The 19,032-nt window shown below is 32.5% G+C and overlaps 1 protein-coding gene and 1 long non-coding RNA gene across 2 annotated transcripts in view; one reads left to right on the forward strand and one right to left on the reverse strand.

Annotated features, from left to right (window-relative positions):
- Positions 1-6,128, forward strand: part of LOC127739058 (putative lipid scramblase CLPTM1) — a 28,500-nt gene extending 22,372 nt beyond the window's left edge. The window contains exons 12-14 of the mRNA XM_052250629.1: positions 929-1,064; positions 2,475-2,642; positions 5,674-6,128. Of these exons, the coding sequence (XP_052106589.1) occupies positions 929-1,064; positions 2,475-2,642; positions 5,674-5,999 (630 nt within the window). The 3' untranslated portion in view covers positions 6,000-6,128. The remainder of the gene's footprint in view (positions 1-928; positions 1,065-2,474; positions 2,643-5,673) is intronic.
- Positions 6,129-9,382: 3,254 nt separating this feature from the next.
- On the reverse strand, positions 9,383-12,924 carry LOC127739072 (uncharacterized). The gene is made up of 2 exons (XR_008000267.1): positions 12,888-12,924; positions 9,383-11,097 (listed from the first exon to the last, which is right to left on the reverse strand). It is a non-coding gene; the product is annotated as an uncharacterized LOC127739072 (long non-coding RNA).
- Between the last annotated feature and the right edge of the window lie 6,108 nt (positions 12,925-19,032).

A 19,032-nucleotide genomic window follows, 5' to 3' on the forward strand; every position in this document is an offset into this window, starting at 1 on the left:
AAATTCTTGGATTTCAAAATTTTTGGTTTCAAGCATTCCTGGTAAAAGTAAATAAAAAAAGCACTTTAGACACTTTTTTTTTATACATGTAAATAGCTTTTTGTGCTCTTCTTGTGAACAGAATGGAATAACAAATTTATGATGTTAAACATTTTTAAAAGCATACTACATAAATAATTTGAAAATATTTCATAAATCTAAAGTATGTATTTTGGTAGTATAAAAATATTAAGTACACATGAACCTAAACAATAAGTTGAAGGCATGTTTCAAAACTATTTGTATTATTTAGATAACTGTTTTGTTTACATACTTAAACATCTTGTCATGTTACAAGTTACAATGTTTGAAATTAGTATTTGCTGCTAACAAGCTTAGCCCCCAGCATTAAATAGCATTAGCAAAGACTGGTCGGCTCAAAGTCAGAATAATGTGTCTGAGTAGGGTGAAATGTCTTCCTGCTAACTGTTACCTTCTGAAATAGGATTTGAAAAATCCAGTTCAGCGTGTCCCTCATGGGCAAAGCAGCATACCTGCCAACTGTCACTATTTGCGGCGGATTTCCCCAGTGGAGGCTCCCAATTGGAAATTTTGAAAGAGCTATTTTCTCCACAATTTAAAACAAAACAATCAATTGTACCATGGGTATAGGATTGTAATGTATGAAGGAGCAAATAAACAACATTAAAATAAATTTGAAGGCTCCTTTAAAGGTTTTGTTGGACTATGAGAGTCATCTTGCATGTAAAACCCCCATGGGTATTTAGAAATGTTGGCAGGTATGCAGCAGGGTTAATACTCATATAACATTAACATGTTCTCGTTCTGAATATGCACTAAATTTGCCGTTGGAACATTAAACAGCCATCTATCATTGTCATCATTAATGACATATCCCTTGAGTTTATGGATTATATTTCTGTTTCAGATGGCGTTTAAATATTTATCATGGGCGTTATTCCCGTTGTTAGGTGGTTATGCTGTGTATTCCTTATTATACTTAGAGCATAAAGGCTGGTACTCGTGGGTACTCAATATGTTATATGGATTTTTATTAACATTTGGTAAGTACAAATATTTAGAACATAAAACCGGTCGAATCTGAATAATTGAAAATTTTGTGAGAGGTTTTGTTTACACAGGTTGAGTTCAGTTTAGACAGGTCATTAATTTATATATAGGCTTTGGTTAATACAAGTTTTATTGTAATTCTAATTGGATGGGTGTCTCTTGTAGACACAGTCCTCATCAATACAGTGTTCTCTGATAAAATAAAAATTGCACCCTGGGATAAAAGACATTTTCAAAAATGATTGATTTTACCAAAAAAAATTAAGCATCATGGTGAACTTGAATTCTGCAAAACATCATTTGTCAAGCTACCTTGATGCGCCAAGGAGACCACTTCTAAAGATGCATTTATATATATTTGCCACGGGACATTAAGTAACTAACGGTCATCGTTGTTGCTCTTAGTCTACATACACAATAAAATGTAGATATTCATATGTTCAATGTACATGTCATATACATATAAATTATTCTTCTTCTGAAATTAGTCTTTGAATTGCATGTCCTTAAGACCAATATCGGCAATGACCATCATTTTACAAATTGCAGGAAGAATTGAAAGTCCAGTACAATAACAAACAAAAAAACAAAAAACAATACCAAACACAAAACAAAATATGATCAATCCCATGAAATATATGTAAACACAGACAGTAAATTTTATGTATAATTTGTTCATTTTAAGTATAATATATAATTATTGTTCTTCCTTAATACTGTGGATTCATTTATTTTCATGGGTACCAATTTTCGTGGATTGAGGAAAACTTGCATATCCGTGGATATTCAATTTTGTGGTTTTGGCAAAGTCTGGATACATTCCTTTAGACAATTTGTAATTCGTAGAACATTTAAATTTGTGGTTCCCCTGTACCTACGAAATCCACGAAAATTAGTATCCAACAAATATTAATGAATCCACAGTAATCCATAAAGTTGCATGTACCTAGGCCAAAGTGTCATCATTTAATATCATTTGATATACTTTATAGTCTCCAAACAAAAACAACAAACAATGGTAGCCAACACAAAAACAAAACATTTCTTCTACTACAAGTAAAAAAATATTGCAACTCAGCGCCTGATTTCACAAAAGATCTTTAAGAGAAAAAAATACTTGTAATGTCATGAACATTTCAGTATAACTTACAATCAAATTTTGAAGTAAGAGATTGTGAAAATACCCCTGCTTATGAACTCATGATTTTTCTGTCAAATTCTATGCTAATACAGAGACTTATATGAATTTATAATGAGAAACTACTTTTAAGTTGTTCCTCAGACTGTTTTCATGGTATATTTAGGGGCCAGATTGTTGGTTTTGGCGTTAAATCAAATTTGATCAAATCCAAAAATATTATGATAACAAATATATTTTCATATCACTGATTATTTTTCTTCAGGTTTTATTATGATGACTCCACAGTTATTTATAAACTACAAGTTGAAATCAGTAGCCCATCTTCCATGGAGAATGATGACCTACAAAGCACTCAACACATTTATAGATGATATATTTGCTTTTGTGATAAAGATGCCCATGCTTTATCGTATAGGTTGTTTTAGGGATGGTAAGTTTGTTGATAATATTTTACTACTTAAAATTCAAATCTTTTGGGGCATGTTTTTTTCATTTCAAAATATGAGACTTGGAAAAGTATCTCACAAATTAGAACTTGCATATTAAATTCCGGTGGTATAATGATGGATGCAGTCTTTCCTGAAATAACATGTTTTTGTCCAGTAAATAACAGTTTTCCTCCTCACCATCTATCTTCCTTTCTTCTCATACTTTTAAACCACCCACACATAGTACTGAGATCTTGGTTAGAGGCGGCTTGTAATTATATCTAACAAGTGATGAGCAGACAATTCCTCTTTATTGGGGGGATGGGGGGATGCTCTATATTAATCATTGTCTGTCAACACTTTCTAGGTTGTATGATAAGTCTAACTTTTATGCCCCCGCAGTAGCATAGGGGGCATTAAGTTTTACCCTTGTCCGTCTGTACGTCCCAAAGTTGATTTCCATTCTCTAACTTTAGTTTGCTTCAACCAAATATTATAAAACTTATACACAATGCTAATTACCACAAGACACAGATCAAATTTGAATTTTTGTGGTGTCACTTTAACAGTTCTAGAGTTATGCCCCTTTACAAATGGAAAAATTGCTGAATTTTTTGTTTCCGTATTCTAACGTAAGTTAACCTCAACCAAATGATATGAAACTTTTACACAATGCTTATTACCATAAAATACAGATCAAGTTTGAATTTTGGTGGTGTCGCTTTTACTGTTCTAGAGTTATGCCCCTTTACAAATGGAAAAATTGCTAAATTTTTTGTTTCCGTTCTCTAACTTTTCTAAGTTTGCCTCAACCAAATGTTATGAAACTTATACCAAATACTTGTTGCCACAAAACTCGGATCAAGTACAAATTTGGTTAGTGTCACTTGTACGGTTCTTCAGTTATGTCCCTTTATAACTTTTTATGATATGATAGTGGGGACATCATCTGTGTCCCATGGACACATTCCCCATTTATTTTTATTAAATTTTATGCATGGAAATAAGGTTTTAAAAGAAAAGTCCATTGAAAGTTTTGTGAAAATTGAGAAAAAAATTATGGTAAAAATATTTGTTATGCCCCCGCCATAGCGGAGGGGGCATTAAGTTTTACCCTTGTCCGTCTACGTACGTACGTACGTACGTACGTCTGTACGTCCCGAAATTGGTTTCCGTTCTCTAACTTGAGTTTGCCTCAACCAAATGTTACGAAACTTATACACAATGCTTATTACCACAAAACACAGATCAAGTTTGAATTTTGGTGGCGTCACTTTAACCGATCTAGAGTTATGCCCCTTTATAAAAGGAAATATTGCAAAATTTTTAGTTTCCGTTCTCTAACTTAAGTTTGCCTCAACCAAATGTTATGAAACTTATACACAATGCTTATTACCACAAAACACAGATCAAGTTTGAATTTTGGTGGTGTCACTTTAACCGATCTAGAGTTATGCCCCTTTATAAAAGGAAAAATTGCAAAATTTTTATTTTCTTCTAAATATCAAGTTTATATAATATATTTTTAAAATTGGAGTTATCTTCCTTTGACCATGATTATAGTTGAATCAACTACAATCAATGCTTTATACAATGCAATGTTTAATTTGACTTCCACTGATAAAACACAGATCAAGTTGAATTTGGGTAGTGTCACTTTAACCATTATTGAGTTATGCCCCTTTATAAATAGAACGATTGCAAAATTTTTTAGTTTCCATTCTGTAACTGATGTTTTCCCCAGCCAAACATTATGAAACCTATACACAATATTCATTACCACAAAACTCAGTAAGGATCAAGTACAATTTTTTTGTTTCAGTTCTCTAACTTGAGTTTGCCTCAACCAAATGTTATGAAACTTATACACAATGCTTATTACTACATAATACAGATTAAGTACGAAATTAGGTGGCAACACTTTTACCATTCTAGAGTTATGTCCCTTTATAAACATAAAAATTGCTGAATTTTTTAGTTTGTCTCAACCAAATGTTGTAAAACTTATACACAACCGTTCTAGAGTTATGCATGTTTACAAATAGAAAAATTGCTGAATTTTTAGTTTCTGTTCTCTACTTAAGTTAGCCTCAACCAAATGTTATGAGACTTACACACAATGCTTATTACCACAAAACTCAGATCAAGTTAAAATTTGGGTAGCGTCACTTTTACCGTTCTTCAGTTATGTCCCTTTATAACTATATGATATGCAAGCGGGGGCATCATCTGTGTCCACATGTGGACACTATCCACATTTATTTCAGTTATAAAATCACAAATTTAGTTAATATTTTTTTATGCTAGGATTTTAAAGAAAACAAATATTTGGGTATATTATGCTTTTCCAAATTGATTCTTGGTGTCAAAAATTACAAAACAATGATACTCCATGAACAGGCATTGCTTTGTTTGCAACAGTATTATTTATTTGTTTCTGTGCCTCAGGGCCCTTGCTGAATTGTCAGTTTTCCAATTAAGGTAAATGCTGTAGCTGGATAAAACATTCTTCTTCCCTTAGTTTATTTATTTTGTATTTGCATTGTATCATAGGTCAAATTTATTTGTTCAGTGTATGTTTACTCGTGTTAATATGTCCTTTGATTGAGTTAAGCTATTTCAGTTGATATTTTATAGTGTGTCTTTCTATGTTGTGATGTTACACTATTGTTTCAGAAAAAGGGTGAAGGTTTGGTACCATTAAAACGTTTAAACCTGCTGCATTTGTTTGCACCTGTCCTAAGTCAGGAATCTGATGTTCAGTAGTTGTCGTTTGTTGATGTGGTTCTTAAGTGTTTCTCGTTTTTTATATAGATTAGACCATTGGTTTTCCCGTTTGAATGGTTTTACACTAGTAATTTTTGGGCCCTTTATAGCTTACTGTTCGGTGTGAGCCAAGGCTCCATGTTGAAGACCGTAATTTGACCTATAATGGTTTAATTTTATAAATTTTGACTTGTATGGAGAGTTGTCTCATTGGCACTCATACCACATCTTCTTATATCTATATATATAAGTATTTATCTTTTTCAGACATTGTCTTTTTCATTTTCCTGTATCAACGTTACATTTATCGTATAGACCCTAAAAGAGTGAACGAATTTGGTACCAGTCAGGACATGTTAGACCCTAATGGTGACATCATTCCTGAGCAATCAGAAGCCATAGAAACAAGCCCATCAGAAGCCATAGAATCCAGCCAATCTGAAGTCAAAGAATCCAGCCAATCAGAAGTCAAAGAATCCAGCCAATCAGAAGTCAAAGAGCCAAGCCAATCAGAAGAAGAGAAAACAGAACATAAGGACAGTAATGGAGAAGCACACCCTCCAAAATCAGCAGAGGAAAAGAAGAATGATTGAATAATTTTATATTTTAACATTTTAATACTGTAGTCAGAAATCCTCAGAACAAAAGGACACAAGGATGGATTGTTGCAATATGTGATGTTGTGATATTATACCTTTTGTAGAGTAAAGATGCTTTAAATATTTGGGTCTTAATTATTGCATTACATAAGAATTCTTATTGTGTCTTGCCTTGGTTCAAAACCAAATAGGAAAAAAGAATCAACAAAAACACAGAAATCCAAGGTAAATTCAAAAAAAAGGAAAGTCTATAAAATCTTATAAAATCAAATGCTCAACTCTATCAACTAAACAGAATGAATGGAAGACAACTGTCATATTCCTGACTTTGTACAGGCATTTTTCTGAAACGTACTTCTGTCCATCTATTCATTTTGAGAAGGAAGTTTTTTGTTTATATTTGGTCATGATGTGTTTAGTTAACATATATATTTCATTTGCTCAAAGCAAAATGAATCAGACACAAGTAAGATGTACTATAATTATATATTATGATACAATATAATTGTCTGATGATCATATTATTTTTGTTAGGATACATGTTTTAATTCTGAACTTAATTTTATGTGAATACACTCCTTCAAGATGCTCTGACTGGTACATTTCATATTTGGTCGGACGATTTGGTCATCATGTTAAGATGCTGTAAATACCTTATCATGCTACTATCTTTAGAACACTTGATGAAAAAGTTACTGTATATATTCTTTTGTCATAGCTTGATACCTTCCATCTGTTTAACTTAAAACACTCACAATTCTTCTAAACCACTGAAGCCAATGACAAGTTTTCCTTAGGGTGTCAGTATGAAAATTTGGTTGTGTTTTGTCTGATCTGTAAACAAGATGCTTATTTCCATGTCATTTGAACTCTGCTGGATAGTTGTCTCATTGGCAATCAAACCACATCTCCTTTATATTGATATCTGATTTGCTGAAACTTCATAAATTATGCTAAACAGATTGATTCGTTCTATGATACTGACAGTAGCCACAGTGCAGTTATTTTGGTCCTGATTCTCCAACATGGATGATAAATTACCCACATATTATAGTAATCAGTTGTCCATCAATTTTATGAGCATGCCTCTTGATGCCTCATTTATTGCTTTATTGAAGTTAAGACTTTATACACATTTCTTGGTTCCATGAAGGCATGCAATCAAGATGCAAACAATTTTCAGATAATTTGTTCCAAAAAATGGTTAAACTTTGATTACATCCCTAAAATGCTTCGAGTACACACCTGTGTTAAAATAAGAATGTAGTGTATGTCAACTGATAAGCAGCATGTAAATGACATCATTGAACAATCAACTCCTGACTGTGTTGTTTGAACATAAGCATTGTGAAAATACATGAATGTAAGAGTTCTCAAAACATTGAAACATAAACAAATGATGATGTGAATAGATATAAGAAGATGTGGTATGAGTGCCAATGAGACAACTCTCCATCCAAGTCAAAATTTATAAAAGTAAACCATTATAGGTCACAGTACGGTCTTCAACACGGAGCCTTGGCTCACACCGAACAGTAAGCTATAAAGGGCCCCAAAAATTACTAGTGTAAAACCATTCAAACGGGAAAACCAATGGTCTAATCTATATAAAAAACGAGAAACGAGAAACACTTATGAACCACATCAACAAACGACAACTACTGAACATCAGATTCCTGACTTAGGACAGGTGCAAACAAATGCAGCGGGTTTAAACGTTTTAATGGTACCAAACCTTCACCCTTTTTCTGAAACAATAGTGTAACATCACAACATAGAAAGACACACTATAAAATATCAACTGAAATAGCTTAACTCAATCAAAGGACATATTAACACCATTGAACATACACTGAACAAATAAATTTGACCTATGACACAATGTAAATACAAAATAAATAAACTAAGGGAAGAATAATAAAAGTAACATGTTATATCGGTAAGAAATGTTAAACAATTAAAGAAAAACAATATGCTCAAACAAAAATACCATCCATTTGCAATAACTTTAAACACAGGTAAATGAAAATAATTTTGTTGTTAGGTATACCTGTACAGTACCAATAGAGAAAGGAAATATTTTTACAAAATAAATAATTTTGAATACAAAATAAATAAACTAAGGGAAGAATAATAAAAGTAACATGTTATATCGGTAAGAAATGTTACAGCCGATTCCAACGAGTGTGTAGCTAATGGTAGAATCTTTGGTTAGCTTCCTTGCTAGCTCAACCATGAAATCATTATTAGGTACGGTACATCCAGCCTTTGGGTGGAGTCAATAGTTAAGCAGAGAACCAATCAGAATTAAGTGACAGAATATAAACATTGTAAAACTAGTTTTACAAGTCAGTTTAAAAATAAGTTTTCAATCTAAATTTTAAATTTAATGATAATTATTAAGATCATTCACAAGCATGTTGTAGGTGTGTTTGATTTGCCAATTTTATTTTGATAAATGGTGAAAAGTTAAATGAAAGCTGAAATTCCTAAAATGTTTTCTTCTTCGTCAGACATTACAAATAATAATATATTTTACCTGTCTGTTAAATTTGTTACATCAAGTTAATAAAATGTAGTTGGATATGATTGCCAAGTGCTGACCGTATTCACTTTTACACATACACATATGTTTACAATACACCCGGACAGGTAAAAAAGATTGGAAGGTGTTCAAAAGTACATATGACCTGATCATTTAATCTAGGTCAGATTAAATCGAACTGAAGTAGAGACATAAAAATTGGTCTTCATGGCTGCATTATTTATCTAAAACTAATAAGTAGTTAACAAACCAAGTGGATGTCCATAAACTCTGCAATATTTTCAATTCTAAACTGCAGTTGTTTGCTGGTTTTTTTTTTCGTTGTATTTTTAACTAAATATAAGTACTACAACCGTGCATGATATTAAGTAGTATAATAATTTTTCTTTTCTGTGTGAATATAAAAGATTTTAGTTCTAAAAAATATGCATATATAAAGAAAATACATAACAATGTTTCATGCGTGGGGAATACACCAAAAGACATAAATTAACTAGACTGCCTATTCCCGGCGTAAATATTAAAAAAAAAAACAACGTGACTCCGCTTCTGATTCTTTGTAATAAAAAGATTTTTTAATTCAATCAAAGAGTAAGAAATGAAATTTCATTTGCAAAGTAGTCTCGGTAAACCTTTGTATGAAACATAAATAATAAACAGGCCATTGATATAAATGTTTTCACTGGATGATAATATAGCGCTGTGCTCCTCCCAATTTTAAGGTAATAATCATTTCATGGTTGAGCTAGCAAGGAAGCTAACCAAAGATTCTACCTATAGCTACACACTCGTTGGAATCTGCTGTAAACAATTAAAGAAAAACAATATGCTCGAACAAAAATACCATCCATTTGCAATAACTTTAAACACAGGTAAATGAAAATAATTTTGTTGTTAGGTATACGTGTACAGTACCAATAGAGAAAGGAAATATTATTACAAAATAAATAATTTTGATGTTCATAGTACGAAGTGAAAATGTATAGTTATACCAAACACTTATCAAAGCTGGTATATAGACCAGATATAACCCCGAATAACATTAAATAACAAAAAAGCAATACAATTAGTATCAACAGGTCAAATAAACAAGAAAGTACGATTGTACTTTGAATTTGTTTAAAGCTAATTTCTTTTAAAATAAAAGAAAGATTTATTGACCTTCTTTATTTTACAGTCATTTTGATGTAACCAAGATCAATTCCTTTTTTCTGACAGAAACACACAATAACAGCATTTACATAATCATTTGACTTCATCCTAATCTGCATAATTTTTTGATGATGACTATTCATAAATTTAGCTATTCTGTTAATCCACTCAATGTCATATAGCTCAAATATTCAAACACCCTTGACCTTCAAGTTGTTAAGTTCGAGCATTCCTGTAAAATTATAATCCAGGGAAATGTTTCTGATGCACAAACTTAATAAAGCGTTATTGGAATTTTTAAACTACTTTTATTTTTTTTTATTTATGTGAAGTAATTTTGGATTTTTTTATATCATGTACAAAATGAATAAATGTTTATTCTAATAATAGGACGAAGACATCTAATAAGAAGCATATAGTGCCTTTGATATCATTAAAATATACAGCTATACCTTTATTTATAAAATGGAAAAACACGGTATTGTTTAGATTTTATAAACGAAAGCTGTTTGATCACAGCTGTCATCACTTATGTCACTAGATACTATCATCAATCCCGTTTCACTGTTGATGTCTATTGCTACAGGAGATTTAATTCCATCAGCTTCTGATAATATCGTCTTACTGGTTTTACCATCAGGTGATACTACCACTATTTTGTTGTTTTCATAAGAAGCTATAAAGGCACAGCCATTCTTGTCTAACGCAAGTCCTCCTGAATAGTCAATGTCATGGCTCTGAAATGTCCAGAGTGGTTCTCCAGTACTTGTATAGCACCTTACTTGGTCTTCATAGAAAACGGTACCATATATATTTCCTTGGAATAATGAAATACTTTTCAGTTTAACCACGCCTTCTAAAATTGTTTGAGACATGTCAATCAGATTCACTCTAGTGCACTTGTCATCACTGCTGATGACCAAAGTTTTACCATCACTCGCTACTCCATAACATTTATGAGAAAGTTTTGTTGTACTTATAATTTTATTTTTTTCTACATCTACAAGTGCAATCTGGTTTGCTTCTAATGTGACGGCAACTGAATTATTACTGACAAAGCAAGCATTATTTGGATATTCTTTGAATGTAACTACCTTTCTGATATAAATGCCCTCATTACTGAACAGATGTAGTCGTTTTTTGTTGTGATCAATTATTATAAATTTACCATCAGGTAATACTAGACAGGCCCATATTATTCCTAAAGACTTGATATCTTTTGGAATAGTAAGTCGTCTCAACAAGGATGGCTTAATCTGTTCAATTCCACAAACATTTGGAACACATTGCTGTTGATTGCATATTTCTTGCATAATATATGCGACTGTTGATAATATTGAGCTAATGGGTTTATGGTTCTTCGACGTCTGGAACTCCTTTGAGTTTTTTTACGATCTAAAATAAAACAATATTCAGTAATATAAAATGGTTTGCCCAAAATATTACTGTATCAAAGTAATTATTTTGAGATGTCCAGAAACTTAATGCAACAAATATTCTTCTCTTTTTTTCATAATGGACAAAAGGGTTACGGTACCGAGAGAGGAAAAAAAGGGGGTGGAATCAAAACTATAAATAAGATAACACGACAATATGACCAAAGAAAAAAAAAAAGACAAATAAATTGGTTTTTGTCTCGCCTGGGACAAATGTCGCAGAATGTTAGACACAGTGATGCAAATTCATCGGCAGCAAGGTTTGCTCAGTGTACCTTGATCGTAATGACATTCGACCACAACGAATTACCGACCAAAACACCCAGTTAAAATCAGTTTACAAGCGACATATGTAACCTTGTGCACTAAAGTTGCATCGCTGAAATGCTGTTTTTATCGACGTATTACTCAAATCCTTTATTCATATACTATTTGAATGAATGATCATTTTGGCTAGGATTTTTTTATGAGTAAAACGGGTAAATGTCAATGAGAAAGACGCGTGTCTCAATTGACGCTTATAAACAATTAGATTTAACTAAATTGTTTTCAGCTTTTGTATAGATCTCTGTGATGGTTTCCTTTGGGTGAAAATGTCAACGGTAATAGCCATGTTTATTAGTCCCCTACCGACGAAGTCGAAGTGGACTTTAGGTTTGCACTCTGTCCGTCTGTCCGTCTGTCCATCCGTCAGTCCGGCAAATCAGTTTTCCAGACTTTTTTTCTTCATGCTTGAAGATATTGATTTGATATTTGGAGTATTGTTTTATCATGACAAGTTACAGGTCAAGTTCGATTTTCACGATTTTAGCTTTTCTCCTTGTTCAGTTAAAGCCCTTTCCCTAGAATTAAATTTTTGATGAAATACTAATTAATTACTAGATTTCTGTTCAAAGGGAATTAACTCATTTTTTAACTTTCCCTAGAATAAAATTTTTGATGAAATACTTATTAATTACTAGATTTCTGTTCAAAGGGAAAAACTCATTTTTTTAAAAAGATTTGTAAAAGACATTGTATTAAGATAAATGATATTTTGGATTTTTTTCCTTTTCTTTAGTAAATTATTTGAATAATTTAGTGGTAGGTTTGCTCCATTACAATGAATTTTTAACCGGTAGGGGACTAAGTATTGTCATGCAATACTCACAGAATGCTTGTTTATGTCCAATTACTTTTAATCACTTACTATCCAGTTATCGCTTTAAAAATCGATTGTGGATATGAATAATTACATGTAGACAGTGAATAAGATAGCAGCGTTTCTTAACTGTGGTAAAAAAAAAAAGATCATCTATAATTCAGATTTATTTCTCCCAATTGTCAACGATCGTTATCGTAATGTATCTACGCGTAACCATAGTTAACATCAGATACATACAGAAACGCACCTTTAGTATATGCTAATAAGGTATATTCGTATAGCTTGTGTGCACAAATCTGATTGTGTGTTTTTTTTTAATTATCAGTGTTTGTTTTTAATTTTTTGATCTCGTGTGTAATTTTTCTTATTTTGTCAGTGTGTATTATTGAACTTTTTAAATCTCTGTGTTAATGTTAAATCTCAATGTGTAATTTGTAATGTTTACACAAATGTGGTTTTTTTTTCAACAACTGTGAACTTTCTAATTTCTGGTTAAAGAACTTAGGTTTCTCATTTTCATAGTATTGTCGCCAAGGTAATATTTGATCAGAATTAAATGGGGTTAATGAAATACACGAACAGTTGAATTACTTCAACATTCTTACCTGACCATTTTGACAGGAAAGAATTTGCATATGGAAGGTAAATATCAATTTATCTGTGATACTTATATATTTACCTGGAGTTATTGATTAAAATTTAAAAATACTTGGTCTTCTTTCGACTTAATACATTTAAACTCAACTATTTAAAGAAAAACAAAACACAAACTTATGTTTGTTGACTAGATCGAGTATTGCAAATTGTGAGCTGCCCGATGATTTAATAAGACATGATCAATATAAACATATACACTATACAAGGTGAATTCAATAACTTAATTGCACTAGAAAAATAATCTCATGTTAACCTTTTGTATTTGAATAATTGAATAACTGAATGTTCCGTGGCCGATCAGGAAAAACCCATTTTGGGAAATCTGTGTTCTTTTGTCAATGCCAACGAAACTCTAGTGTTGGACCTCACTTAGGAAAATGAGAAAAAGAAAACATAATTCTGTTTGTAGATATTGAAGTAAAAAAGAAATCTAGTCATTAGGACTACGGCTATAAAATATTTGGTACAAAAGTCGAAATACGATTACGTTTGTATAGCCATTCCACCTACATAAAAATCAATATATTTGCCAAAATACAACATTATTCAAATATTTTTCTTTAAACATCCCTGAAAAATACGATGTTCACAGTACGAAGTACAGGCTAGAATTAACTGCATAAAGATGTCGCTTGACAATCAAATTTTATGGCACCAAAAATTCCTACGCCTACACTTACATGTATTACACACGCGCAAGAAGACAATCAATTCCCGTTATACTTGTGTGCCTCGGGAATTTTTTATTTTCAACTGTTGACAAAAATTTACGAAGCGTCACGTTAGCGTAAACTCAAGTTGATGAATGTAAATATAAAAATAAGGAGAGGTGGTGTGATTGCCAATGAGTCAAATATCCACTAAAAAGAAGTGGTTATAATCAAATATGGGCGACCGTAGGCCTTCAACAATGAAAACACCTTTACCGAATAGTCGGCTTTAAAAGGCTCCCACATGAAAAATGTGAAACAATTTAAACGAGAAAAATAACGGATTATTCATAACAAAATGATTGACAAAAATAAATATGAACCAACGAAAACCACTGAACAGGCTCCTGACTTGGGACAGGAACATATAGAATGTGACGGGGTCAATCATGTTTGTAAATACATACACTAGATTCAACCGGTAAAAGGAATTAGGATCTTTGAAGAATCGCCTTATTTTGCTATTGAAAAAAGACAAATATATATATTTGTATGCAAAGATGGCAGAGAGAACATGCTTGGTTAGTTACACTTGGGTTTTGAACAAGCTTTTAGAAACTGCGAGTACTCTTAGATCGGTATTCTGTGTCTTTTGTATTAAAGTGAATTGTTTTTATGCTTAGGGCTCATGACACGAGGAGTCGCGCATTTTCCAAATGATTTATACAGTGTATTCTTTTGTAGTATTGTCACTCTACTGTCCTAGTTTTACACTCACAAACATTTTTAACCCCGCCACATGCTTAATGTGCCTGTCCTTACACAGAAGCCTGGCCTGTAACCCAGTGAATGTCGTTGGTTGCTGCTTGACATAATTGTTGCTCGTGTCATATATCATATATACAATACTGTTGGTTGTTGATTGTGACCAAATTGATTTCAAAAACTGAAATGTTGGAAATTTTCTAAAGAGGTATATTTTGTACCACCTTAAATCTGCGAAAATAACCTTATTTACAGGAAGCTAGTGGTTTTAGGAGCAAAGTTGAGAATAGCGCGCTGTAGCCCTTAATCCTTTGTGTGGGCTAATATAAAGCCTATACGATTCCAACCCCCCACCCCATTTTAAATTATACTTCTAAATAGTAGGATAAAAGAAAGATATTCCAAAGGAAAGTATAAGTAATGATTAACTCAATTAAATCTTTTGTTCAGGTAATCACTTTATCAGGTCTATGGTGTTTTGTTATGAATATGGAATATATCTAAAAGAAAGTATGATCACTGTAAATTATTCGTTTTTCACTTATTATGTTCGGATTGTGAAGATCAACTCACAGAAAACCTTTCGTCAAGGTAACGATTCAAAAGTCTGATTCTAATTGTATTGTCCATGATGTATACAGCTATTATTCTTGCATTACAACCACAGACACTTTTCTCAGAAAACAAATTTCCTATATACCTTAATATAACACAAGGTACTTAACTCTCATTTTTGAAAAATGTCACCCGGTCGCGAAATTCCGTTATATTTCGATTTTCGGTTGTCAACCCCACTAAAACTTGTTATGCCGTAAATCTAAATTGATTTATCTACACAATTGTGTATAACACGCCTGTGTTATATTAAGGTATATAGGATTTTTTTTCTGAGAGAAGTGACTGTGATTACAACTGAAGTTAATTAAGTGCCTTCATTTTAATTTGGACAATTATAGGCATTCGCCTTTTGATTATAATAGTTACTATGGTAAAGAGAAAAAGAAAAAGGTTAGATTGTTACAACCGAAATTATACAAGTGTTAACAATTTTACCAGTTTAATTAGAATTTCATTAAGAGCTAGTTTTAAAATGTCTATGTAATGATATGTATTGTCTTTTTGTGATGCAGGTGAACTGCTATTAGAATTCGACGAGTTCCGCTTAAATATTTGATGCTGCAAACCTTCTCTATATACCTCTAGGTAAAATGAAATTAAAAAAATGCCATACAATTGGTCAACAAATCTGTTTTTTTTTTGTTTTTTTTGCTTGGAAAAAGCTGATCCTTTTAATGTTTTAACTAAATGCACTTCTTTTAAATATGTATATTTCAAAGTGGTTGATCTATTAGATTAGCATCAGGAAAAACACAATGTGTAAAGATTATTTTGCTCGAATATATAGCATCAGGGAAAACACAATGTTTAAATATTGTTTTGCTCGAATGTATAGCACCAGGAAAAACACAATGTGTAAAAATTGTTTTGCTCGAATGTATAGCATCAGGGAAAAACACAATGTGTAAAAATTGTTTTGCTCGAATGTATAGCATCAGGGAAAACACAACGTGTAAAGATTGTTTTATTCGAATATATAGCATCAAGGAAAACATAATGTGTAAAGATTGTTTTGCTCTAATGTATATCATCAGGGAATACGCAATGTGTAAAGATTGTTTAGCTCGAATGTATAGCATCAGGGAAAACACAATGTGTAAAGTTTGTTTTGCTCGAATGTAGAGCATCAGGGAAAAACACAATGTGTAAAGATTATTTTGCTCGAATGAATATCATCAGGGAAGACACAATGTGTAACGAGAAAATAAAACGGCATATTTTTAACCCCGCCACATTATGTATGTGCCTATCCCAAGTCAGGAGCCTGTAATTCAGTGGTTGTCGTTTGTTGCTGTATATTATATTGTTTTTCGTTCATTATTTAGTACATAAATCAAGCCGTAAGTTTCCTTGTCTGAATTATTTTACCTTTGTCAATCCGGGGCTTTGTATAGCTGACTATGCGGCATGAGTTTAACTCATTGTTGAAGGCCGTACGGTGACCTATAGTTGTAAATTACTGAGTCATTTGGTCTCTTGCGGATAGTTGTCTCATTGGCAATCATACCACGTCTTATTTTTACATGAATAATATTTGTGAGATACGTAGATCAACAACCTAATAAAAAAACAGAAACGACAAATAGAGGGTAATATACTGCCTTCAACAATAGGTAAGGGACACTAAGGATCGGGTAGACATTGGTAAAGTGTGAGAGCCATTGGAATCCGTAATGTTTTTATACTAGTCAGTTTCATGTATGTATATGAAACAGAATAAGTACAATGTGTTGCTTAAAATATGATAATACATGTCGAGAAAGGTTTGACACACATAAACCATTGATTTGGATGGTTAACCTACTAAATAAGACTTTTAAGTCCGGTTTGTAATCCCCTCAAACATTAGTTTGTTCAAATGATTAATTTTTTTTTTGCATCACCATACCCCTCTCTAGAAATTAGTAGACAATGGTTCCATATACATACAGCTGGACCTATATCCTATTCAACAATAGGCAAATCATATATTGATTTGTTACTGCTCATTGTGCAATCACACACTTAAATCTGTTACTTAGTATATATATATTCGCCAGGCTGAATAGAGTGGAAAACTTTGAGTTTCATGAAACTGTAAAATTTCAAGGGTAATGTTTCATAAGTAGTAAAAAGAAAGTAAACTGAACCTTGGTTATTATTGTAAGGTCACTTGTTGTTAGATAGCTGGAGTTTTCAAGTACCTTTTCATCGTTGGTCTTCAAATGTTTCTGTTTGAGTTTTCCTGATTAAGGTAATTCCCCAAAAAGAAGTCTTTCGGATGCTCCAATATTGTTAAGTTTTCATTTTTTAAATACGTTTATTTTTTCTATAATTTTTATCTGTGAAGTGAAAAATTATGAACATCTCTTATTTCATGTAAAAAGTGAAATGATGTTTTGTTTTCTAATAAAAGGATTGAGACGCCTTTTAAAATAATGAAGATATAATGCCTTTGATAAATACTATGCAATTTTCAAAATGAAAAAAATGCCACTGTTTACGATATATTTTATCAACGAAAGCTGTATAAAAAGATCCATCACTTATTTCAGTAGTTACACTATCATAATTCCTGTTTCTCTGTTGATGTCTATTGAATGAGGACACTTGATTCCATCAGCTTCTGACAGTACTTTTTACAGGTTTTACCAGCTGGTGATACTACCACGATACTGTTGTTACTGTTGCAAATTATATAAACAAAGCCATTTATGTCTAGTAAAAGTCCTCCTGGCCAGGTAATATCATTGTGCTAATATGTCCAGAGAGGTCCAACGTTGGTTTTGTAGCAGCACATTTCCTTGAAATTGTGAAATTCATTCCAGTTTCTCCATTCATGCGAAAAGAGGGACGAAAGATACCAGATGGACAGTCAAACTCATAGATCGAAAACAAACTGACAACGCCATGGCCAAAATTAGAAAGACAAACAGACAAATAATAGTACAGATGACACAACATAGAAAACTAAAGACTAAGCAACACGAACCCCACCAAACACTGGGGGTGATCTCAGGTGCTCCGGAAGGGTAAGCAGATCCTGCTCCACATGTGGCACCCGTCGTGTTGCTTATGTTATTACAAATCCGGTAAATAGTCTAATTTGGTAAGTCACATTCGTGAAAAGGGAAGGGTATTGTCATTCATATTCATATTGTCGAAGATTGTCATTCGTAGTTACTTAAGAAGTCTTGTCAATACTGGCAATGATCAAAGTTGTACCATCACCATGTACCACTCCATAACAGGCATGATAAATTGTAATTAATTTAATAATATTATTCTTTCTACATCCACCAGTGCTGTCTGGTTTGTTAAATGTAATGTGACATCCACTGAATTATTTGTGACAAAGCAAGCACCCCATGGACCATCTCTAATGTAACAACTGTTCTGAGAAAGATACCATTATTATTGAACAGCGGTAGTTGTTTTTGTGCAATAAAGTATCGTAAAATTACCATCAGGTAACGCTATACTTATCCTTAATATACTAAAAGACCTCATATTTTCTAGAACTGTAAAACGTCGCAAAAAGGATGGCTTAATTTTTTCTATTCTAGGAATCGCTGGAACAAAATTCTGGACTTGATCTTTTCGTCCGGTCTTTACATGGAGAGAAGAAGAGGTGCTATTAATATGTATATCTCTAAAAGAGGGACGAAAGATACCAGATGGACAGTCAAACTCATAGATCGAAAACAAACTGACAACGCCATGGCCAAAAATAAAAAGACAAACAGACAAATAATAGTACAGATGACACAACATACAAAACCAAAGACTAAGCAACACGAACCCCACCAAAAACTGGGGGTGATCTCAGGTGCTCCGGAAGGGTAAGCAGATCCTGCTCCACATGTGGCACCCGTCGTGTTGCTTATGTTATTACAAATCCGGTAAATAGTCTAATTCGGTAAGTCATATTCGTGAAAAGGGAGGGTATTGTAGTTACGACATAAGGAACATATCCGATATCATCTGTGAAACGGTTATTCCATAACTGTCAACCAACTCGTGATGGCGTCCGTAAAATTTACGAAGGGATGATTTCAACTTCCCCATTTGGAACTCTTGG

This window comes from Mytilus californianus, unplaced genomic scaffold (assembly GCF_021869535.1).
Source record: "Mytilus californianus isolate M0D057914Y unplaced genomic scaffold, xbMytCali1.0.p SCAF_4, whole genome shotgun sequence".
NCBI classification, from domain to species: Eukaryota; Metazoa; Mollusca; class Bivalvia; order Mytilida; family Mytilidae; genus Mytilus; species Mytilus californianus.